The sequence below is a fragment of the Engystomops pustulosus genome, chromosome 3, assembly GCF_040894005.1.
Source record: "Engystomops pustulosus chromosome 3, aEngPut4.maternal, whole genome shotgun sequence".
Lineage (NCBI taxonomy): Eukaryota > Metazoa > Chordata > Amphibia > Anura > Leptodactylidae > Engystomops > Engystomops pustulosus.
Window position 1 is genome coordinate 125,705,374 of NC_092413.1, and position 26,626 is coordinate 125,731,999.

The 26,626-nt window shown below is 39.3% G+C and overlaps 1 protein-coding gene across 1 annotated transcript in view; it reads right to left on the minus strand.

Annotated features, from left to right (window-relative positions):
• Window positions 1-25,914, minus strand: part of LOC140121892 (cytochrome P450 3A9-like) — a 44,150-nt gene extending 18,236 nt beyond the window's left edge. The window contains exons 1-7 of the mRNA XM_072142028.1: window positions 25,727-25,914; window positions 20,372-20,465; window positions 15,061-15,113; window positions 14,736-14,835; window positions 13,610-13,723; window positions 11,422-11,510; window positions 3,115-3,263 (exon numbers count right to left, since the gene is read on the minus strand). Coding sequence (XP_071998129.1) covers window positions 3,115-3,263; window positions 11,422-11,510; window positions 13,610-13,723; window positions 14,736-14,835; window positions 15,061-15,113; window positions 20,372-20,465; window positions 25,727-25,797 — 670 coding nt within the window. The 5' untranslated portion in view covers window positions 25,798-25,914. The remainder of the gene's footprint in view (window positions 1-3,114; window positions 3,264-11,421; window positions 11,511-13,609; window positions 13,724-14,735; window positions 14,836-15,060; window positions 15,114-20,371; window positions 20,466-25,726) is intronic.
• Between the last annotated feature and the right edge of the window lie 712 nt (window positions 25,915-26,626).

Sequence of the window (26,626 nt, forward strand, 5' to 3'; positions counted from 1 at the left end):
CTCCATACTTTACACCAGCCTCTATGCAAGATTGCATTGTAAAAGAAAGAAATATTCAAGGTAAGGATAACAATATAGCTTCAGGTATTTTAGGGTGTCATAGAATAGAAAATATTCAATTGTGAAACCAATTGCAGATCCAATTTGATGGCAATGATAGGCATTTACTGTATAAAGACCGGCATTCATACCCCACTGGCACACTGTTACAGATCTTCAGCAATGACAGGTCCTGTCGTTATAAAGACTTCAGGCTGTCATTGCAGGATTTTGACTGCTGCTGGTGGCTTTGCTGGTGGCAGTCACAGGGATAAAACCTGTGATCAGTACCAACATCGATTGCGGGTGTTACCATTGGGTATTTGCTGCAAACACTACACTTCTATGGACAGGACTCAGCCTGTGAGCCCACTCCATACTCACTTAACAGACTTCTTATGTACTAATACGTCACAAATTGTTAAAGGGTCAAGAAACATTGTAAATCAGAGAAAATTGCTTCTTTCTCCACTTTGGTTCTTATCATTCTCCCTTCTTCTTTCTTAATCTGCTTCTCATTCTGAAATCCCTAAAAAAAGTTATTTCAATAATAACATGGACAGACGCTCACTGCAGTGTCAGTTTCTATAGAAGCCCTATGCAGATGGCAGGGGAACATTAAATTATAGAACTATAATACAGGCAGTCCCAGGGTTACGTACAAGATAGGTTTTGTAGGTTTGCTCTTAAGTTGAATTTGTATGTAAGTCGGAACTGTATATTTTATCATTGTATCAATTGATTTTTAAAAATGTTGGATTGTCATAAAAACCAGGATTAATAATAAACCTTAACTGCAGACACCTTTGATATCTTTTATAGCTGTTTATTGTACCCTAAGGATAAAGTACAATCATTTAACCCCTTCCCGACATGTGACGTAGTAGTACGTCACATCTCGGGTCCCGGTACATGGAGAGGACTCGCGGGCCGAGCCGAGCGCTCTACATAGCCGGTAAGTCTTTGCTGCATATTGCAGCAAAGGCTTACCGGTAACACCTTACCGGCACAGATCGCAGGTGTTTTACTGCAGGTGTCGGCGGCTTCAAAAAGTGGGCGCTGCCATCTTTCTGAGGATCGTCGCTCCCCGTGACATCATAGGGGAGCGGCGATCCGTCACCATGGTATCTTTGGGTCTCACGAAGACCCGAAGCTACTTCGGGTTAACCCATGCATTACAATGTGCTATCAGCACATACACCAAAGTATGAAAAAGTTATTAGTGCCAGAAGATGGCAAAATCCCCCCCAAAAATTTTGTACAGGAAATTTTAATTTTTTTAAATTTATGAAAACATTATAAAACCTATACAAATTTGGTATCCCCGTAATTGTACCGGCCCAAAGAATAAAGTACACATGTCATTTGGGGCGCACATCCGTAAAATCCAAGCCCACAAGAATACGGCACAAATGCGGTTTTTTACCACTTTCACTGCATTTGGAATTTTTTTCCCGCTTCCCAGTACACGGCATGAAATATTAAATACCACCATTTTGAAGTGTAATTTGTTACGCAGAAAATAAGCCATCACACAGCCCTGTACATGGAAAAATAAAAAAGTTACAGATTTTTGAATGTGGGGAGTGAAAAATGAAAACGCAAAAGCGAAGAAGGGCTGCGACGGGAAGGGGTTAACAATACCCAGAGGTCCGTTTGTAACTAGGAGTCGTCTGTAAGTCGGGGACCGCCTGTATTCACCCAACAACTCAATTATGTCAACAACTAAATCATGCAAATTGTTAAATTACTTTTACCACTCTATGGCACATTTTGCATACAGTATGCAAACATTTTATAAAAATTTTCAGTTTTTTTTCAAAAGGTTAAAATGTACTAACAAATTAACAATTAAACCCCTTATCATCAACGCTTGTTTTCAGATTAATGACCAAAATAGATTTTTCGACATGTGACATGAAAAATAGTTAGCATTTCAAAAAATTTAACATAACCAGGTGATTTAATATACTTTGAAAGCACAAATAGCAGAAAGATCATTCACAGGTAATTCGGTCACCGAATATATTAGTAAATAGCAGCATTGGAATTGACAGTTAAAAGGTATAAATTTTAATGGCCGCCATAAAAAACATGACATGGTGGTCATTAAGGGGTTAATAAAAAGTCTGGCGCACCTTACACAATTCACAGGTAAACTGCACATAGTATTTTTGATACATGTGTGCCATTACACTTCAAAATAAACATATACATGTTACACAGTCATTTACACATATACACTACATTACACAAATCATATATATTCTACACATACACCATTTGTATGTTACACATATTTACACATACTCTATGTACACGCTACACACACATACACTATCTTTTGAAACTCATAAATATTTATCCCTATATCCGTTATTAATTAATGTAGCACAGTAACCCATTCAGTAGATAATATGAAGCATAGCCCCCATTATTAATTCATGCAGAGTTCCGGTCCCCCATCCTTCCTTATTAATTAATGCAGTTTTCAACAGCCAACTGATTTATTAATTATTGCACAGATAATGAGGGCCCCCCTTAATAATAAATATAGAATTCATCAGCTCCCCTCTTTATTAATGGATGCATAGTTAAGGAAAGACCACAGCCCCCCACCATCTGCAGCCCCCATAATAATGAATGCAGAGTTTAGCAGGCCCCCCCCCCCCGTCACCTGCTGCCCCCCATTTTCCTTAATTATTAATGTCAGTTTAACAGTCCCCCCCTTCCCTAGCAGTGCCCCTCTTTTTACTAATTCAGAATTTGGGAGGACCCCCTGTAAGACACAATAAACAAATTACTAACTGCGGCTCCGTCTTCTGACCCCCAATTACCCCAGGACACACATATCATCATTAGACTCACTATCTGTCATCTGGCTGATGCGGTACAGCTTTAGTTACGACCACGATTGTTACACCCCTTGGTCATACTTCTGTGTCCCTTTTTGTTCCATGTTTCTAATACCAGTTAGTGTATGAGCAGAAAAAATACATGAGCTTATAATAAACAGAAATGCATATAAACTACCTATTAATGTTTTAAGTGTAGCTCAAAAAATATAAGACTCACCCACAAATAAAAGAGCTGGACTGAATAATCCAACGTTTAGCAGTTTCTTGGTTTGGGTAACAAAAGGATCATTGGGCTTGTTCAACGAGTCAATGTTCACACTGAATGAACTACTGGTAACAACATCCATACTGTATGCTCCTAACACACTAGAACAGAAGACACAGCTATTAGCATTGATTGATTATTATACAGACAGTCCCGGGGTTACATACAGTATTGGTTCTTAAGTTGAATTTGTATGTAAGTCAGAACTGTATATTTTGTAATTGTAACCCCAGCCAAAACGTTTTTGGTCTCTGTGACAATTGGATTTTTAAAATGTTGTGTTGTCGTTAGAACCAGGATTAACAATGAAGCTTAATTGCAGACACCTGTGATAACTGTTACAGCTGTTTATTGTAGCCTAAGGCTAATGTATAGTAAATTACCAAAATCCAGATGTCTGTTTGTAACTAGGGGTCGTCTGTAATTTGTGTATTATTAAGTAGGGGACCGCCTGTATTACATAAATAACTCAAAACCCAATGAAACAATGTATCACTCAAAACGATATTAAAAGATTAGATAATGAGCAAATAACATAATAAATGCTACTTCAGCATTAGTCACAGTAGTATTGCTACCACTACTTATTCTTCTGCGCAGATGCCTATAGATAGTTGGGATACTGCTAAAATTTTTAAAAAAAAACAATAATAAATCTTTTTTTATGTAGTGTTACCATATTCCACAACTGAATCATCTGGTACATATACAAACAAAACAAAACATTTCTTAAGTAATAACATGGTCAGATGAAACAGTATAAGGTTTTTACAGTGTGTTTGAAGCTTTGGTAGTTGGGTATTAGTCTCATAGTCTAGGGTAGGGTATTAAAGAGAATTGGTGCATCTTTGGAGAGTGGGAGGTTCAAATTTAGAAGAGACTAATCTTTGATTGCTGACAGATCTAAGAGCATGGGTAGGGAAGTGGACTGAGATTAAATAAGGGATACATATTTAGAAGGTGATGAGCAACCAGTGCAGTGACTGGCACAAACTATTAATATAGGGAGGCTGCTGGACATTTAGTCAGTAAGAGGAGGCTGCTGGGAATTTAATTAGTAGGGGGAGGCTTCTGGAAATTTCATTAGTGAGTGAAAATTGTTGGACATTTCATGGTTGATGGGATGTTGCTGGGTATTTTATGAATGATGGAATGCTGCTAGATAATTCACTAGTGAGGAGGAGGCCGCTAGACATTAAATTAATAATAGGAGTCTGCTGGACATTTAATAAATGAGCAGGGGTTGCTAGATATGTACTTAATAAGGGAGGCTGCTGCTGGACATTTAATGAATGAGAGGAGGTAATGTACTGGGTGTAATATATATATATATATATATATATATATATATATATATATATATATATATATATGATATGATATATATTTGATATATAATGTGTATAACATAAAATAGGGACGACTGTGGCAATGTTTTTCACAGTGTGGTCTAGGTATTTTTAATGATTATTTGGAAATTATGAATGTACTTTCTATATATTTATACCCATGAGGTCATAAAGATGTCAGGAGGAAGCTTTGCCAGCTTCCTCAAGTACTGGCATGCAGAGCCTACAAGCCCCCCCAGTCTTCACAAGAGCCCGCTTTGAGACAGGATGGATTTGGATGCCATAAACTTGCAGGACATTTAGCCTGTAGGTAAGCAGCAGGTGGTGAAAAGTGACTGGTAAAAAGCTGAAGACAGGATTTAACAGGTGACATAGCAGAGTACGGAGCCGGAGACTGGATAACAAAGATAACAAACAGAGGGTTGGAATACATGGATGAGGCCAAATACTCTAGCTGTCACGATACTGGTGATATATTGCTGGAATCCAATAGCAGGGACTAGACAGGACACTGGAAGCACCAAGGGTGGACACAGGAGGTGCAGCGAGCAGGCTGGGAACTGTAGTACTACAACAAGCAGGTAATCAGAACTTGCAAAAGCCAGGAGAACAATCTGGGAGGAATAGTTCAGCAAGCAGAAGGGAGGAACAATCCGGAGAAGGAGTTCCAAGCAAGAGGACTGTCCAAGCAGGAGCTAAACACAATACTCAAGCAATGTCTACTGAGCAGGACAGGAAATATATCCCAAACAGGAAGTAAGATGGCACCCGGTTGAGACAACATCCACCATCTTAACTGAGGGCAAACTTAAGGGCAAGGCAAAATAGATGGGGAATAGCAGAGCCATGCCTGACATTACTCCCACCTCAACAGCGGCCTCTGGACGGCACTTGACTCGGCCTATTAGGATGTCTTTGATGAAACTGTTTGATCAGTCGAGGAGCATTAACATTATTCACAGGTTCCCAGGAATTCTCTTCAGGTCCATAACCTTGCCACTTAATGAGATATTGTAGGCGGTTCCTAAAAATTCTTGAGTCCAAGATTTTCTCCACCACAAACTGTTCTTCTCCGTCTATCTCCACAGTATTGGGAGGAGGAAGTTCTCGTTCCGGAAAAGGATTGGGTATGACGGGCTTTAAAAGAGATACATGGAAAACAGGATGAATCTTCATAGATTGCGGGAGCTTGAGTCGAACAGCTACTGGACTAATTATTCCCATAATCTTGTAAGGTCCGACAAATTTCTGTCCCAGTTTTGATGAAGGAACCTTAAGTTTCAGATTTTTGGTGGACAGCCATACCTTATCCCCAATCTTAAAAACTGGTGCTGGTCTACGGTGCTTATCTGCAGTCTTCTTGTAATTGTCTTGGGCGGTCTCTAGTGTTTTTTTCAATAACTCCAAATTTTGCTGTAGCATAGAAATCCTTTCCTCTACCGCAGGCATAGATGCCATGGTGGGAAATCTTGGAAGGATATTTGGATGATAACCTACATTTGCAAAAAAGGGAGTTTGCTTGGTGGAAGCGTTTTGAGTGTTATTATAGGAAAACTCAGCAATCGGGAGCAAATCTATCCAGTCATCTTGCAAGTGGCAAATATAACACCGGAGATACTGTTCAAGAGTCTGATTTGTGCGTTCTGTCTGCCCGTTAGACTGAGGATGAAATGCGGTTGATAAATTGATTCTGATATCAAGTGCCTTGCAGAAACTTCGCCAAAATTTTGATGTGAATTGCACTCCACGATCCGAGACAACTTCATCAGGGACTCCATGAAGACGGAACACATTATGGACTACTAAATCAGCGGTGTGTTTAGCAGAAGGTAGACCCGTACATGGAATGAAATGTGCAGCTTTGGTGAGCCGGTCCACTACTACCAGGAGAGTATCTTTACCTTTAGATGGGGGTAGATCTACAATGAAGTCCATAGATATAGAACCCCAGGGACGAGAGGGGACTGCCAAAGGCTGTAATAAGCCTGTGGGTGAGGAACGTGGTGTCTTGCATCTCGCGCAAATATCACAGGACTTGACATATTTTCTTACATCCCCTTTATAACTGGGCCACCAGAAGAAACGGGCTAAGAATTCTTGCGTCTTCTGTACTCCTCTGTGACCAGCTAATTTTGAATCGTGGACTAATTGTAGAATCTTTAATCTTACTGTTTCGGGTACATACAGCTGTTGCCCATGAGTCCACATCTTGTTTTTAAGCATTAGATGTAAGTCATCTGGTGGTCGAGATAACAAAGTGTCGGTGTCATAGGCTACTCGTATTTCTTCAAGCAAGTCTTTATTATGAATTACTCCAACAAAATTAGATTCAGGAAGGATGGTCTTTGTTGGAACTGTAGAAGAGTCATTGGAAAATATTCTGGACAAAGCATCAGCTTTACCATTACGGGAACCAGGCCTATATGAGATCACAAAATTAAATTGATTGAGAAACAGACTCCAACGCGCTTGACGAGGGGACAAACACTTGGCAGATCTCATGAATTCCAAGTTACGGTGGTCAGTCAGAACTATTATTTGCTGTGAGGCTCCCTGAAGAAGATGTCTCCATTCCTTAAAGGCTGCAATGATGGCTAGCAATTCTTTGTTCCCCACATCATAATTCTTCTCAGCAGGTGATAAGCGTTGGGAAAAATAAGCACAGGGGTGCAATAAGCTTTTCTCTCCTCTTCTCTGTGACAGAATAGCTCCTATGGCGCAGTCTGAAGCATCTACTTCTACGATGAAAGCAAGTTCTGGATCGGGATGAACTAATATAGGAGCTGTCGTAAATTTGGATTTTAGCCGAGAAAATGATTCCTGTGCTTCAGAAGACCATGCAAAAACATTCTTTTTCTTAGTCAGCTGTGTGATAGGGGCGATTACTTCTGAGAAATTTTTAATAAAACGTCTATAAAAATTGGCAAAACCTATAAAACGTTGTACATCCTTCAGGTTCTTAGGAGTAGGCCATTCAATAATTGCTTTGATCTTGCTGGGGTCCATCTGTAAACCGTGAGGCGAAATTATGTAGCCGAGGAACTGGATCTCAGTCTGATGAAATTCACATTTTTCAATCTTAATGTAGAGATGATTCTTTCTTAATCTTTCTAAAATGAGCATCACATGACGTTGATGTTCTTCCACCGAGTTGGAAAAGATCAAGATATCGTCTAGGTAGATAACTACAAACTGGTCCAGGAGATCTCTGAAAATATCATTGACAAGATGTTGGAAGGTGGCTGGGGCATTACATAGGCCAAAGGGCATAACGAGATATTCAAAGTGTCCATAACGTGATCTGAAAGCTGTCTTCCATTCATCCCCGGGTCTTATGCGGACTAAATTATAGGCGCCACGTAGGTCTAATTTGGTGAAGATTTTTGCATGTCGTACTCTCTCTAGAAGCTCGGGGATCAGTGGTAAAGGATAACGGTTTTTAATAGTAATTTTATTTAGCTCACGGTAGTCGATGCACGGTCTTAGTGAGCCATCTTTTTTCTTTACAAAGAATATGGGAGCCCCTGCTGGCGAGGAAGATGGACGGATGAACCCTTTAGCTCGATTCTCTTCTATATAGTCCTTAAGGGCCTGTAGTTCTGGGCCTGCCAAAGGGTAGATGTTTCCAAAAGGTATAGAAGCACCAGGAAGCAACTTTATGGGGCAATCATATGGTCGATGTGGAGGGAGCTTATCTGCATTTTGTTTATCACAGACATCTGCAAATTCCTTGTATACAAGAGGTAATTCTCTTGTCTTGACATCCTGTACTGACTTCTCACGACTTTGTTCAGACTGGAGTGCCAGAGGAGCATCACCTGTTGGGAAACTTACTTCCTTAGTTTCCCAGTTGATAACAGGATTCTGTGCCTGTAACCAGGGCAAACCTAGGATAACCGGAAAATGTGGAGATGAAATTAATAGGAATGGTAGAACTTCACGGTGATGGGGTGTTATAATGACTTCAAGCGGCTCTGTTTCTTGATCCACTGGCCCTGAACTCAGTGGAGAACCATCCACAGTCTCCATTACCATGGGCGAAAGTTTTTTACAACATTTTACCCCATGCTTCAAAGCAAAAGAGAGGTCCATGAAGTTGCCACTAGCTCCGGAGTCCACCATAGCAGAGGTGGGTATCCACTGAGAATTAATCATAAGCTTGATTCGTAGAAAGCAATGGGAGTCTTTATTTTCTTTCTTAATATGAGGAGCCACTGAAGAAATGGAATGAATTACTGTCTTCTCAGGTAATTCAGCTTCGGAAGCAGTTGATTCCACCTCAGAAAAGTCAGGATCCGCAAGGGCTGCTACAAACTTCCGTGGGCGGCTAGGGCAGTTGATAAGGAAGTGGTCCGACTTCCCACAGTAAAGGCACAAGTTCTCCCGCAGCCTACGCTCCCTTCGGTCGCTGCTTTCCCTTCGAGATACGGAATCCACTTGCATAGGCTCACTCACTGGTTCCCGGGAAATTTTCCTTTGGGGTTCCCTGGAGATAGAGACAGGGAGAGAGGAAGGTTGATAAATATCAGGATTCCAGGTAGCCCATTTCTCTTGTCTTCGTTCAGACAGTCGGGTGTCAATTCGAATGCAATGGTTAATAAAGGCATCCAATTCTACGGGGGCCTCTGCACGAGCAAGTTCATCTTTTAAGGAGCTAGAGAGCCCTTTTCTGAAAAAAGATAATTTTGCTGCATCATTCCAATCAGTGTCGACAGCCCACCTCTTGAAATCCATTGCATATTCAGTGACTGGGCGTCTGCCCTGGCGTAAGACTAGTAATGATGCTTCAGCTGTGGCAGCACGATTGGGGTCATCAAACATCTGACTCATGGCATCGATGAAGTCCTTCAAGTTGTTCAGCCGGGCATCTTCAGTCTCAATTAACGGATTTGCCCAAGCGATGGCTTTATGTGTCAACAACATAATTATACACAAGACTTTAGATTTGTCCGTAGGAAACAGAGTAGGATTTGCAGCAAAGTATAAGCGACACTGGTTGAGGAATCCCCGGAATTTGTCGCGGTCTCCACCAAATCTGAATGGTGGCAATTTTGGCACTGTTGTAGCTGCTGGGATCTGTGGTGTAGTCTGATTCTCCAAATGGACTATCCGATCAGACAGCGTCTGCACAGTATTGCGTAGATCTTGAATTGCTTGTCCATAAACCTGGGTGTTGTGATTGGACTGTCCTTTAAAGGCTTCATATGCATTTTTGAAAGTCTGCATCTCAGTATGCATATTAGTCACAGTAGTTTGGAGTTGTTTAATATGAACCTCCAAGTTTCCAGTCCCGGCGGACTCCATCTTTAAGGCTTGAGTATCCTGTCACGATACTGGTGATATATTGCTGGAATCCAATAGCAGGGACTAGACAGGACACTGGAAGCACCAAGGGTGGACACAGGAGGTGCAGCGAGCAGGCTGGGAACTGTAGTACTACAACAAGCAGGTAATCAGAACTTGCAAAAGCCAGGAGAACAATCTGGGAGGAGTAGTTCAGCAAGCAGAAGGGAGGAACAATCCGGAGAAGGAGTTCCAAGCAAGAGGACTGTCCAAGCAGGAGCTAAACACAATACTCAAGCAATGTCTACTGAGCAGGACAGGAAATATATACCAAACAGGAAGTAAGATGGCACCCGGTTGAGACAACATCCACCATCTTAACTGAGGGCAAACTTAAGGGCAAGGCAAAATAGATGGGGAATAGCAGAGCCATGCCTGACACTAGCAAAGGCTAATGGTACAGGAAACAAATTTATATCACATCCCACAAAGAAGATCACGTGACCTCAGGAGGAAGTTGCGGGATAAGATTGCAATGCTGAGAACAAGCCACCAGAGGGGGTTTAGCAAGTAATCCACATATTTTCCACTGGAGGGAGTCAGAATACAGAATTGACAGCAAGTATTCTGCATACTTGCCACAAGAGGGGTCAGAATGCAGGAAGAAATAGTGCAGAATCATGACAGAGGCAGAAGCACACCTGGTTCAGCTGTGCTTCTAACAGGTGGAGAGGCCACACAGGAAACAAGATAATCTCTGTATCCCAGTAGAGGGAGTGGTATAGCAGTGCTGACTCTGTTTTAGTGATTCATTGGGGCAGATTTACTTATCCGGTCTTGTCGCGATCCAGCGGCGCATTCTCTGTGGAGGATTCGGGTCTTCCGGCGATTCACTAAGGTAGTGCGCCCGATGTCCACCAGGTGTTGCTGCTGTGCTGAAGTCTGCCTGAGTTCACTGGAGTTCACGATCCATTGCTGGGTGCAGGTAAATGCGAGTCAAGTGACACTTTTTTTAAAAAAATACAGCGGTTTTTCCGAATCTGTCGGGTTTTCTGACAGCCACGCCCCCCGATTTCCGTCGCATGCATGCCGGTGCCGATGCGCCACAATACAATCGTGTGCGCCTAAAACCCAGGAAATTCAGGGAAAATCGGCGCAAAATGGTAATATTTGGGTAACCCGATGGAAAAATGCAATTTGGGCCCTTAGTAAATGACCCCCATTGTGTCTTATATCCATCTCATGAATCTGATCTGTCTCATCTCTCTTTTTCTATGTATCAGGTACTAGTAGACTGTTCAGAAGTTAAATGAAAGTGTAGCTAAACCCTGTACTCTAATAATTTAAGCACATTGTCAGCACACAGGATCTCATAACATAAAAGAATCATGAAGTTTCTGCTTAGATTGTTCCCCACACATTTTGGAGTGACAGCTAAAACAGCAATTCAACTAAGTATAAGTAAAGGGTCAAAAATTATCTTTATTGTGTAAACATGACCAGATAATTAAAATTTCAGACCATTTTTCATGGGCAAAACCCTTTTAAGTGCAAATTAAAAAAAAAGAATAACAGCTTTATTAAATGTAGTTAGCTTTGAAACATCATTTTATAGAATAACACTTACTCTTTCATGGCACATGGCTCATCCTTATCCACATAATCTTGGATATTTCGCACAAGTAAATTTGCATAGTGGTTCATGATCTGAAACATCTATTAATAGGAGATGCCAGTTATTAATATATTCACCTTAAATAGAACTCCCCCCAGAAAACATGCTTGCCATAAGTAGTAGTGAAGATAATCTCCTTACTGTCTTATTTTGCAAATGAACCTTACTATAAATTTCTGTCCACGCAGAGATAAAGAAATACTGTATAAACAAAATATATATATAAAAAGGTTACAAGAATAAAAATCACAACTAATGAGATGTAAAATTCCGAGAAATTAAATTATTTTACATCATTAGTTGTGCTTTTTCCATATTTTATTTATATATTCTGTACATATGCTATTATTAATTTTTATGTAATTAATTATGAAAATATATGTTAACAGCAGTATAAAACACTCCTGATGAATGAACCCAAATAATAATGAATAATAACTCAATTTAATTGGATGTAATTATTATAATTAACAGAAACTGGAATATACTTAACTTTAGGTTTGTAATATTGCTGTGTTCAGCTAGTAGTCAAATAGCAGATAAAAATGTCTTTAAGCAGGGAATTAAGACAATTTCCCATAAATGTAATCATATGGTTCCTATAACAACTCTCTGATACTCCCCCTCTTCCCTTATTCTTTCATACCTTAACCCCTTACCGACATATGACGTACTGCTAATGCAAAACAAATCTAGTGGAAGAAATAAATTCCAACCATTATGCGCTAGTCGGGATACTCACCCCTTCCCTTCTTTATCTCCCTGGCACACAATGGCCCTCATTTATTAAAGTGTTTAAACCAGTTTTCTGTCTGACTTTGCATTAGAAAGAACATACAAACTGCTTGCAGATGTATTTATAAAGGGTCTGCACCAGTTTAGTGTCGCGGCTGCATTGTTATATTACAGGAAAGAAAAAATGAGCAGTGTTAGTGCTTTGTCAGACCGTGCACCACAAATCTGTTCAACGTTCGCCACAATTCTGCAGCATGAACAAAGTGCACCAAGAAAAAAATGGTGCACCAGATTCATGAAGAATGTACACCACCATTCATGAATCTGGCGCACTCTGCACACTTCACAGGCAAACTACACTGTGTTTGATAAATGTGGCTCCAGCCTGAATTAATTCTACAGCGGGTCCTGTCTGGCGTAGAATTCTGCTATATCCCCCTCCAACATCCTAGCGCAAGATAACTCAAAAGGATATAGTCAGGTTTGTTGTGTTGTCTCCAACAATCTAAAATGTACCATTTAAATCCACAGAATATACTAGAAACATCTGATACCACAAACAGCAAAATCATCTCAATAGTACAAGACAAAGTATATCAGCTGATTAGTGTGTTTCATCCTGTGCCTATGTCGGCTGTGCAATGGTCATGATTACGGGTTGTCCGGAGGTTAAAAAACACACTAAACTCCATTAATTTCTAAACAACTCAACTGCAATACCAGAACAAACCATGGTTAGGTGATTTTGGTTTTGGAAGACATGGTTTTTCAACAGGCAAAGCCAAAACATGTTACATTTGCCTGTATCATCAAGTGAATACAACCGAGTGCTAGGGAACTTAGTTTTTGCATACATTTTTGATATGTTTTTTATCCCAGAGATGGGAGTAAATGGGGTGTTGGGTGTGTTCTCTCTATTTATCTCTATGAAAGTTTGAAGAACAGTTGAGCACATTTGCTCAGTTGTTCTTAGAACTTCATTACAAGTAACTGGAGAAAGATACACATGAAAAGGCTTAACTTTATTCACTATAGCTACTACATAAGTCCTGTACTGAAGATGTGACGTTCTGTTCATAAAGGTCTGGAATTAAAATATCCCTTTTAAGGGAAAAAAAATCAGCATGATAAACCAGGGACACTTACTCATAGATCCAGGCACAGTGACTGTGGTAATCTTTTTATTTTTCTTATCCATGGCCTCCTTCATTATAAAATCTTTAAAAATTTTGCTAATAAGCCAGAAGAGCTCTAGGGGTCACTGAAATTACAAAAGGTGGAGGGAGGATGGAAGTGCTCCTGAACAGTATATTGTGGTCCCTGGTTTATAATCCTTGAATTTGAGGTAGATTTCCTTTCAAATAAAAATTAAAAAGAAAACTGTTTTAGACAACTTGTCGATTACCTCTTTTAATTTACCACTGGTGAATGTAGGTGAAAGAACTGTGCGAATCCTCTTCCAGTGCTCATCCTCAGCAATTGTTATTGCAGAGTCCAGAGGGCCATTGAGTCCAAAATTCTGCAATAAATACACATAGCAGCATAGATTGTAAGCTCTTGTGAGCATGGTCCTCACTTCAATTGTTTCAAATGACTGTGATTATTTTTGTGTAAGGTTTTAGTCTTACAGTGTATTATTATCATATTATTTGACATTAAAAAACAAACAGATCTAAAAAGGGGAGATTTACATTTCATCCTATCAAATTCTCCACAGTTGGGATTATTGGCTTTAAGTGAAATTTTCCACATAAAAAGAAATCATGTTTTTCCCCAGAAAAGAGGTGACCACGCTGCCCCAAAAATGATACATCCCTGATCCTTACCAATTCTGAAATCTAAATCTGAAATCTTGCCAATTATGTTTTTTCATAATAAAATGGGGCACTCTTTTTTTCTTTGCTCAAAACAACCTGGTAATAGAAGACTTTTGGCAAATTCAGAAACCAGATAAAGAGATTTCCTAATACTTAATATAGAGTAAATTTACAGATTTTCCTTTATCACAAGTAATGATCACCATAATTGCATACCATGTGGATACCAGTTATTTATAGTTTAGTTTATTGTATTGTAAGTATTGTATTGTAGTGTAAGTGTATAGTAAGTTTTTATATCTAATGAAATTGGATAAAAAAAAATCTTCCAAATATTCTCTTGAGCAGTGTCAGAGTCATGTCATTGCCCTATAATAAATGAGAGTACCAGATCCTTTGTTTTCCAGGAAAATATGAAATGTATGCATGTGCATTCAGCCCCAGATGCAGGTAGCCAGAATTTTAGCATGTTCTATGTGAAGGTAAGGAAACATTTTTGAAACTGTCGTGGATTTTTTCATAAAGGAAACTTTACATACATCGTTACATTTGTATTTTGAAAAAGAAAGCAACAATACATTTGGAAGTTTACTATTTGAAAAAGACAATATACATTTTTCTGTGACTTTTCTGTGCATTCTGTGCATCTCTATTTAAAACATTTGAGTTTAAGTTTTAAAATTCTGTTTTCCATCATCATGTCTATCGACTTACCCTTCTGTTTGTAAAGTTAGTGTAACACTCTTTCACCAAAATGGTTTTAATAATAACTGGATCTAGAATTGCAAGGACTGGTTGTCGACCATCATAGAGTCTGCAAAACAGCAACACATTTCATTACAATTAGCATTACATTACATTACATTGTTAATTACGGGGAGGACAATTGTTTATAAAATAGACATAGATTCAGTACTGGTTAAGATAAATTGCTTAAAGGTACACATCAGCTTCTTTTAAATTGTATATTGTGACCTTGTGCAAAATAAAAAAATACTTGTGTGTATAAACCCCTAACATAACAAACATGTAACCTTACCCCCACAATTTTCCATATTTCTTGAAGCATTCCATATCATATTGGACCACACCCTGAAAAACAACAGAATAAATCATTTCCTATGCCCTCAGCAGTTTTAGAGTTACTTTAAGTCATTTTATAAAAGCAGCAGATCTTCCACAATGATTTATATGTAGAAAATCCACTGACGATTACAGTAGCTTCACTACAGAAGATTACAATGACAAATATCAGATTATTTTCTATTAAATATTACATTTTGTATTCTGAGATATTCACTAAACACCATATTATCCATCCTCAAGTGATTTTAAACATTTTCATTAAGGGATGAAAGGTGGGCAACCTGAATGAAGAGATGTGAGCTGAGCTCAAGAGCACTAAACAGGCTGCGGACAAGGAAAGAAAGCTAGTAGTTGGCAGCCATCATAAGGTATATTGGACATCCAGGTCAATGGCCAACACTCTTTAATGGGTGGGCATTTATTGGTGGCTGGTAAGAGCCACCTTTCCAAACGGTGCCAACCAGTAACCAGTGTAAATTACACTGGTTATTATATTTACACAGGTAGCACTGTGATTATATTGGCTACTGTGAGGTCCTGTTGTGATTGTATTGCCTACAACAACTTTGTGATAAGACGTAGGAGCAGATGATGATGATGATGATGACTTATGGAAACTAATATTTTTGTGTTGCTTAATCTGTAGAGACATTTATTGCTGGAAGAACCTGACATTGTGGTTTAGGTCATAGTATAAGATGAAAGAAAACAACCAGACATCATCTGTAAATCAATAGATTTCCTGTATATGCTTGTATTACTCATGAGCTTAAAATTCTGGAGCATCACTTTTTGTAATTCATTTTACCTATAAAGCTACAGCTGCAGAACACAGTCAAACATTGGTTCAATGAATTCTTGTGGACCAACACTGTTACTTAGTAGTTAAGATGAATCAGTAGCATCTCAAAAAGTATCAGTGCAGTTGATGACTTATTGTCGACCAGCTGTAGCCATTCTCCTTGTCCATAATTTGTGTTCCAATTATGATTGGACATCGTCCGATATGTGTGTGTATATTAAGCACAGCCCTATGACCGGAGAAATGGTAACACCCAGTCAGTTTATTCATAAATCTACAAAGGAATAACAGAAGCACAATCATTTGCAGGAAAGGGGGACTTTAATACAAGTATTTACTGAAACAGACATTTCAGAACCTGTATAGTCTGAAGGATGATAATACTCTGCAGACCTTGTATCTGACTACAAAATAGTCACTGTTTGCCACAGTGGACATTTTTAACCCCCTTCAAAACTAAACTACACAGAAGCTGCAAAGTTAGACTACTCAGTTGTATAATGTGATTTATCATCCAGAATCGGACCCTGTGATAAAGCTGGTGCAGTATAAGACTGTCTCACACTGTTAAATGCTTTTGATAAATCTGCCCTGTTTGCGTTTAATACTTTGAAACATCATTTGTGTGTTTTAAACTTAGGTGGGTGAGCCCCAAAAATAATTTCCCCTGGTGGGCCTAAGATACTCCAGTCTGACACTGTACCTGCCTGTCATACTACACACATGCCACTGGACAGTAAGACCATTAACCCCTTAACGCAATAAAACGAACATGTACGTCTGGAAATGCGGCCTGTGCTTCATCCTCATGTCTTAGCAATCACATGGGCTCAGAAGCAGAGGTTGTGGATCACTGCGGGAGCCTGGCTGTCTGTGACAGCTGGGGTCCAGCACTAACAGCTAAGATTGTGATACTCACACAATCCTGGCAGTTTAACTCTATAGATGCCACGTTCATGATGATGGTGGTGTATATAGGGAAGTTGCCTAGAGGACTGCTTCCATGGCAGCTATGATAAAGACATTATAGTCAATTACTTAGAGCAAAACACATCACTAGTGACCCACAGAAGGCCACAAAGAATATACAGGACATGGCAAAAAAAAAATGTACACAATGGGGTAACCCATATAAAGTTATAGCCAAGAATATGTGAAAGATAGGTTATATTGATAGAACTAATCTGCTGTCACCTGGGACATAAAAACATACCATGATACAATTTGTATCAACATATAAAAAAACAAAGTAATGCCATTTCAGGCATCATATGTAAACATTGGTCCAAATTATCAGGTAGTACCACTCCCATCCCTGAGCAGGGGCGTAACTTGAGGGGGTGCAGAGGGTGCGATCGCAACCGGGCCCTGGAAGTTTAGGGGCCTATAAGGTGTCACTTTCCCATGTGAGAAGACTAGTACAGAACAGACATTATAGTCGGGGGGCCTGGAACAGACTTTGCACTGGGGCCCTTCAGCTTCAAGTTACGCCACTGTCCCTGAGATTCAAAATCACCCACTTTCAGCATATTGGAAATCAGAATATATACGTGATCAAGTGGTCAAATCTGATGTGGGCCCTATGCATGATAGTAAGCAAATGGGCATTTTTAGCTTAGCTAGAAAGGGATCATTCCCGTCTGTAAACAAATGAATAAGGGGTCACATTTTTTTTTTAATAACCTACAATATCAAGTTAAACACTATCTTGGTTGTGACAGTTCATATGTTATTTATATGCTGAGTTGTCCACGTGGTCTTTTGCATATTGGTGAGACCACTTTAGAATTTAAAACAAGGTTTAATCAACAGCATTATACCATACACAGTGGGAAAAGAAGATCTGCCTGTTTCAAAACATTTTGTTGGAAAAACATCTGAGGTTTCAAATAATAGACCGTATACCTTTGTTACGCAGAGGTGGTGATAGGGAATGCATTTATACTTTTGATACCCTTAGACTTAAAGGGTTAAATGTCGATTTCAATTAAGTGGCATATAGAGTTGAGTAAGTGTAGTTATCTGTGTCCTAGGCTGATGGTCTCTCTCACATTCTGAAACATTGTATAGGGATATTCTTTTGTCATTTAGCCCATGTTTATGATACTTTTATTGGTTTTGCTACCACTCTATATTAATAAACACGCTATTATATTGTATTCATTTTTTTGGTCACATATTTTGTATTTGGAGGGTGGCAAGTAGCATTATTATGCTTATGTATATCGGGTGGCTGTTTGGGATGCCGATCTGGGATCCCTGCTGCATACTCATTGTGAGAGGGGTCCTACAGACACTGATTGGGATTTTGTTTCCCCATTTAAAGAAGGTTGGCTTCATCCCCTAAAATGCCCCCCCCCCCCAATGAAGCCTTTTGGCTATATGTAGAAATGCCCCCTACAAACTAGTGAACTATATAATATTCAGCATTGTGTGGATAGTTATGTTTCACATTACATAAATATGCACGCATGAATTAGATATTGTTCTCTTGAGCTATAACTAGCTATTAGATTTGTACCCTGTTCAGCCTGTTCACCTTGGTATGGAATAAACAGGATAACTTACTGTTTTACCACTACAACGGGAGTGCTGCTCATTTTCTACTTACATATATCTATTTATCTATATCTCTATCTCTATGAATCTATCTCTATCAATATCTCTATCTATCATATTATCTCACATATTTCACACATACAATGTATTTCTATCTATTTCTATCATATTTCCTCATATAACTTCACAATACTTCACATATTACCTCACACATAAGCTGTCTTATACTCACTGCCTATAGTAACCAATCAAAGCTTAGAGCTCATATTAACCCCTTAGTGACCACCATATGGGTTTCTACTTTGGTCACTAGGGGGCCTTAGGTTTCTGTGCAGAGCAGACCAGTGCCCCGGCTGTGATGTGACAGCCAGGTCCCTAACAGTCCGGATCAGAACTCCATTCCGATCCGGCTGTTAACCCGTTTGATCCTGCGATCAATGCTGTGACCGTAGGATCGATGTACGTGCAGAGGGAGGGGGCTCCCTCTCCTCCTGGGGTGCCTCCCGGGGTGCCTACATCACAGGGTGCCTTCGTCTTAGCCGGGCAGCCGGGGACCTAATGAAAATCTTTGGGTCCGCCATCGGCATCTGTCTGTTATGTCCAGCCCCTGTACAAAAGTACAGATACAAAAAAATGTAAAATTAATAAAAATGCAAAAATAAAATTCATTAAAATGTCCCAAAAGCACCTAACACATATAAAACAATAAATAATAAATCAAAAAGTGGAAAAAAGTAAAAAAACACAACATGTTAGGTATCACTACGTCCCAAAATGTCCAATCTATAAAGATATAAAAACGGTCATTCCTGGCGGTGAACCCCGTAACGGAAAGATGCGCTCAAATGTCAACACCTTTGCCCTGACAGCAGGTTACATCCACATTGTGGGGGGTCCTCTTACTCGGAAAAAACTGGCCAATATATTCCTAGATGCATTTTTTATTCAGTTACCGTAATCTGGGTAAATTTTGCAGCTAAATTAAAATGTGTAAATGATAAATAATAGTGAATTCCAAATAAAACTTTCATTTTGTTTGAATTTCTGTAAAATGCATAAAGGGTTAACAAGTTTCCTACCTGCTGTTTTGAATAGTTTGAGGTTTTAAGTTAATAGAACGGGGTGATATGTGGGGGGTTTCTATTAACAGAACTTCCAAAACCCCTAAAGAAATTAAATGGTTCCTAAAATAATTGATTCTACCATTTTCTTGAAAATTCGAGCGAATGCTTTTCGAAGTGTGATCTTTCTAGGGTTATAATAAAACAAAAGGACACTTCTAAAATGACGCCAACACAAAGTTGAGATAAGGTAAATGTAAGTAACTAATTTTGGTAGTAAGACTTACAGTTTGAAAAACAGAACATTTTGAAGTTAAAAATAGCAAATTTTTTCAAAATGTTTACCAAATTCACCTTTTTTTCTTAAATAAATGTTAAACATATCAACCAAAATTTCCCAGTATTTTTAAGTACAAAATGTAACGGAAAAACAAACTCTAAAAAACTCTTGGGTAAGTTAAAGCCTTCTAAAGTTATAACCGGATAAACTAACAGCTGGTTTTGAAAAATAGGCCTTGGTCATAAAGGTCCAAATGAGCTTGGTCACTAAGGGGTTAATGACCTGTGGCAAAGTAGAATCTGAGCTGAGATTGGCTGCTAGAAACTGATCTGCGATTGCATGCTTGCTGCCATAGCAGCCAGCAGGCGATGACCCTTTTTATGACGTTCCCTGAGTTGCAGCTGTGATTGTATATGTGTCGGTGCAATTTCATATAGTGGACATACATACAAACATATACTCATCTTTACATATTAGATCTTTGCTTTGGTTAAAAACAAATAACTGCAATGTGCTAACACAGCTGAACACAACTAAGTCCAGAATAATATCACATGCTTACTTTTCTGTAACCCAGAAAGGTTCCAATAAATGGCAATGGCCTAGGTCCTGGAACTCCCAACTTCTTAAATAAGCCATAAGGAAAGATTCCATAACTAAGGAGAAAAATAGAAAACTGAAACTTAAATAAATACATTTGGATTGCATCCATTCACAGATTTACAGACATGTTCCACCGCATTGTATAAATTGAAAGAGACTGAAAGAAATATTGCCAAGGAAAGTAAAATACAGGCAGTCCCCTGGTTATGTACAAGATAGGTTCCGTTGGTTTGTTCTTAAATTTAATTTGTATGTAAGTCGAAACTGTATATTTTATAATTGTAGACAAATTTTTTTTGCCCCAGTGACAATTGGAGTTTCAAACTATTTTGCTGTTATTGGACCAAGGATTATCAATAAAGCTTCATTACAGACACGTTATGGCTGATCATTGCAGTCTGGGACTATAGTAAAGCATTCAGAGAGCTTCACCAGGGGTCCCAGTGGGCAGAGGGGTCCGTGTGTAATCTTAAATTGCTTTTCAAGTATATGAATGATAAGAAAATAAAAATGGAGAGCCCTCTGAGGAATAACATGGGGGTCATGGTGCAGGGAAAAAAGGAAAGGGCCCATCTATTGAATGTCGCCTTTTCAACTGTCTTTACCCAGGAAAATCCCCTGGGGGAAGACACAATGAGGAATAATGTAGGTTCTCTTTTGAATCTCAACAGTTTAACCCAGGAAAAGGTACGGCGCCAACTCACTCCACTAAGATAGACAAATTACTAGGCCCAGATGGCAAACACTACTGCATGAATTATCTTCTGTGATAGACAGGCCATTATTCATAATATTTGAAGATTCCTTAAGGGCAGGTTCTATTCCACGGGAGTGGCACATAGCAAATGTAGTGCCAATATACAAAAAAGGAGAAAAAATTCTGGAAACTACAGATCTGTAAATGTAATTTCTGTTTCAGGGAAAATATTTGAGGGGTTTGTTAGAGATGCTATCCTGGAGTATCTCACTATACTTAACCTTATAACCCAGCATCAGAATGGGTTTATGAGGGATCGATCCTGTCAGACTAATGTGATTGGCTTCTACGATGAGTTAAGTTCTAGTCTGGACCTGGGAGATGCTGTGGATGCTGTGTATATGGACTTTTCCAAGGCATTTGATACAGTGCCACATAAAAGTTTGGTACATAAAGTGAAACTGCTGGGACTAGAGGAAAATCTGTGTATTTGGGATTGGGTCCCCTTCTTTTTAATATTTTTATTAATGACCTAAAGTGGGTTTACAGAGTCAAGTTTCAATATTTGCAGATGATACTAAGATGATACTAAGCTCTCTAAAGTAATGCATACCAAGGCTGGAGGAATGGGCGGAGAAATGTTTGATGAGGTTTAATGTAAATAAATGTAAGGTTATACTCTTGGGTCATGGAAAAAAAGTACAGTTATGTTCTAAACAGTCAATCACTTGGTAAATCTGCAGCTGAAAATGACTTTCGGGTATTGGTGGAAGGTAAACTTAATTTAAGTGATCAGTGCCAGGCAGCTACTAATAAAGCAAATAAAATTATGGAATGTTTTCCATAGAATAGATTCTGAAGATAAGGACATAGCTTTGCCCTTGAGACTATGGAACTGTCTGCTGCAGGAGGCATAATCTCTATGCCAGGCCCTGCCTGATGTAGAAGTAAATGCAGCCGGCGAATTTTCACATGTGAAAATTTGCCGGCTGCAGCAAGTGTGCAGGCGTAGAGACAGTAACGCCTGCGCCGGCCCACTCCCCACTGGCTCACGCCCACCGCACACCTGGCCGCATCTCCCCTTCATGCCCCACTGGCGTGAAGGTGAAGGATTGTGGAAAATAATCACAAGTGCTAGCAATAAGCTAGCATTTACGATCATTTCAGGGCTTCTCTATCCCCCTATGACACTATGATTTATGTTTCCTTCTATTTTGTGTAGCCTATACACATTATCATATTACAAATATGTATAACTGGTTTCTTCCATGGTTAGAATTCCGCTGCTTACAATAACCAGTGATTCTTTTACAATATGCAGAAATTTAGAGTGCAGCATTTTTCATTTCCCACACCCTTGGTCTTCTATGGGGCAATCGGATTAAACTAGTGCATGCTGTAGTGGATCAGAAAACATAAGCCACCCAAATACCCACTAAGTGTGTATGCTGTGGCCATCCTTCTCCCAATTGGTGAGGAGGTTGGAGCTCCTAAACCTTGTCTCTGTGGTAAATTTAATTTTCAGTACTCCAGGGACTCAAACTCACAAAAACAGCCATGCTTTGTCATATACAAAACAAATCATTAATTTAATATTTTACTGGGTATTTTTATTTGCATGCTGCAAATTTTTTTGTGCATGGACCGATGAGCCATGCACTTGCCTATAGATTTGTGTGTCAGAGTTTAGTCTGAATGCCTTTCACCAGGGCCGGTTCTAGACAAAGTGGGGCCCTGGGCAAAACTAAAAGTGGGGCCCCAAAATAAAACTATTTTATGACCAGTCACAGTCAGCAAGAGGCTCCCTTTCGTATGGTAAAACAAACTGTAATATGGGAGAATTTTATAGGAGATAGATAGATGATAGGGAGATTTATGGGCAGCATGGTGGCTCCGTGATTAGCACTACAGCCTTGCAGCGCTGGTCAACATCTGCAAAGATTTTGTATGTTCTCTCTGTGTCTGCGTGGGTTTCCTCCGGGTCCTCCGGTTTTCTCCCACACTCCAAAAAATTACTGGTAGGTTGATTAGACTGTGAGGCCCATTGGGGAGGGGGACCGATATTTTCTGAAAGCAGACACTTGCCCCATTTTAAAAATTGCATCAAAGATTTTATAGACATAGGCGCCTTCATGCAATTTTGATTCAAATTGAAACATTTTATTAAAAATACTTAAAATTTGACTTTGATGGCAAAAAATTTGATCCAAACAGAAAATGTTTACCTTCACATCTCCTAAATGTAATACATGGATATTTTTAGAGTTCACAAATGTGCCCTATTGATATGTTCACATGAATAAATCTACATAATATCACTAACACTGTAATAACTAGATATCTGCTTTTCAGCTAGACATTTTTAGACAGTCACAACCTGCAAAATATATCAATAAAACAGAATAAAAAGTAAAGGCGCCATAAAACCTATAGAATTTTGAAAGCAGACAACCAGGCGATGCATTTGGCAATTAACATTCAAAATTTCCTCTAAAATATGTACAAATCCAGATACTTATATAAAGAAAATATACTTTCCTAAAACAGTAAGATGAGAGGAGATGATACAGACCCCACATGTGTATATCCACCAAAATATGCAGCAAAGGGAACTGCAGAAAATTCACCCAGATGTATCATTGTCTGTTCCTTACACAATGGTAACCCAAATAAATAACTATATATCCATAAACCCCTCTAATGACATAATAAAAGTCACGTTTAGATGTCGCCAATGTATTATCCGCACAATAACAGACCCCTCCGCGCTTCATAAGAATGAGAGTGAGAACGTCATAACATAGGTGTAAGTAACTTTATGGACATGTTCTGGTCGCGGTGTAGTCACATTAGGCGAAGAGGATTGAATGTTCATCGTATCACTCAATTTTCCCAACAAAAAATAACTATCTCAAAATAAAAGGGAATAAGAGAGAAAGGGCCACATTTATCACTTTTGTGCGCCTAGGTGTAGTAGTTGCGCCTAAATTCTGGCGCACTGTTTTCCAGAATTATCACAAGCTACAACCATCTGTGATAAGTATATTTTCTGCCTCTTATTAATCACTTTTCTTTAACGCAGTTTAGGTGCAATTTTGGCGCAGTTAAGGCGTAATGTTAGATTCAGGCACTTACATGTGATCCTGCTACAAGCTCCTCTCTGCTTCTCCCACAGCCCAGAATGAAGATAACACTCACAGCAGCACCCAGGTGTGTGACACCCAGCACCCAGTGACCTCCTCAGCAGGGGCTTCTCCTGGAGGGGATCCCCCAGTGCTGGCCTCCTGCTGCACCCCTGTAATTCTGCACAGTATCCCCCTCAGACACACTGGTGATACTGTGCAGAATTACATGGGGGACACTTGTATGTCGTATCTACAACATTCTGCAAACTTCTCTTCTCTCTTGCTGTGAGCTCAGTATTCGGCAGAATGTTTTGTAAATAGAAGGTGATGAACTGTAAATAGAGTCTGCAGCTCTGCAGAGTATCTAATGTATCTATTATCTGTACTAGTGTCTGCAGAGTATCTCATGTCTGTATGATCTGTTCTAGTGTCTGCAGTGTCTGGATGAGCTTTTCTGCTAGAAATGAGCTGTTCTGCAAAGGGGCTCAGTGCTTTCTTCTCAGTTAACACCAGCTCCGGGCTGGAGTGTTTTTGCGCCGTTTTTGCGCCTAAATGAAAAGTCGCAAGTGATGAATATCATTAGGCGCATCAAAACATCTGGATCGCTAGGATAAATGAGGGAAAGCTGGTTATTTTTTGCTGCGCAGCTAGCATTTAGTCGCAAAAATGGCACAAAAACGGTGCGCCTGAATGAAAAGGCGCAAAAACAACAGAAAAAAACGATTGATACATGTGGCCCAAAGTGTGTTCTTAGATTTGCATAGAGAAGGGTTAAAAACATGAATATTAGTTGATATTATCCCTTCTCAAAATGTAGTACTAGTAACATATAAAGTGAATATTTCCATTATCTGTGAGGTGCAGCAGCTCCTGTGTGCAGCAAATGCTCCCGCAGCCTGATGGCTAAGAATCTGGAGATGGGGGAGACACTTCAGGGGGCTGTATCTCTGGTTCTGTGACTCATAGAAACTCACTTCTCTTTTCCTATGAAAGAAGAGAGTCTCCTCTTTTATATGAATCTAAATTTGTGTTTTTAAAATGTAGAAAAACGGAGATATTAACTGTTAAACTGCCGTCGGAAGTGATATTTATATATAAAAATGGCACCTGATATTCTCACTTTAAACCTGAATATCTCTGGATCCAGAGCACCTAGAAACACAATTCAAGATTCATTTGAAAGAAGAGATTCTCCCCTTTCTCCCTGGGGCCCTGGGCAATTGCCACCTTTGCCTACCCATAGCGCCGGCCCTGCCTTTCACTCTACAGCACTCTAATGCCAGTGGTAGGAATCACCAGAGTTTCATCAATAAAACACGTATGATTCTTCCGGTTCTCTATGTGGAAACATAATGCTTTCTTACACTGATTATACATGCTCAAATTTTACAGTATGGTTTCGTCCCTTACATAGACATAATAGTAACTAAACAAGAGCAACGATAGTAATAGTAAAAAGTATATTGCACAATCACATGTATTTACTACTCACAGTAAGAACAATAGAAATAGGATAGACAGTAATATCCAGGTGCCAGGGGAGAAACTTGGTATGAAGCTCATGATTCTTCCTTCCAACTCTCTGAATGTCACTTTTCTTTACAACCTATATTTTTAACCTTTGTTCTTCTACTTCCGTATAACAGAGAGCAGTCATATGATCTGTAGGCCTGGCCAGCTATGTCATTGTTGTATAGTTGCTAAGCAGTTGAATGAGTAATAGTTTCACTTTAGCCTACCCAGAACAGAATGCACAGTATACAATGCACACCAAACGATTTTCACACAGTGTATGTTACAGAAACATATATGGAACTAATTTATAAAAAGCTCAATCTCTGGAATATTTTATTCACCAATATACTTTTGAAAATCTGCTTTGTGAACATGCAAATAGCAATATGGTGTGGTGCCTTTTTTATTTCAAGGGGTACCTTTTGTCTATGGACACAATTTTTTTTTTTATTTGTTTTATTAAAATCAGGAGCACAGAAAGTCCTTATACATCAACAATTCAATATATTATATACATAATTGTTATACATAACAATTCAAACAAATCTCTACAAACACATGTTCCATTTTCTCCCGTGCCCTCACTAACTTTTAGTGAATTGAGAAGAAAGCTACGGTGGAGTCTCCAGGTTCCAGAGATGGTCCCTGAAGATCTCCTTAAAATAACACATAACTACAACCAAAGGAAGGAGAAATGAGGCTAGCAGTGATGGTGGGTGACGGAGAATGCAGGGAATGGCAGAGGGGTATATAGGGAAAGGTAAGGTATGTCAGCGTCTAGGTCAGGAGGCCAACAAGTAGACACAATGGGGCAGATTTATCAAGCGTCTGAAAGTCAGAATATTTCTAGTTGCCCATGGCAACCAATCACATCTCA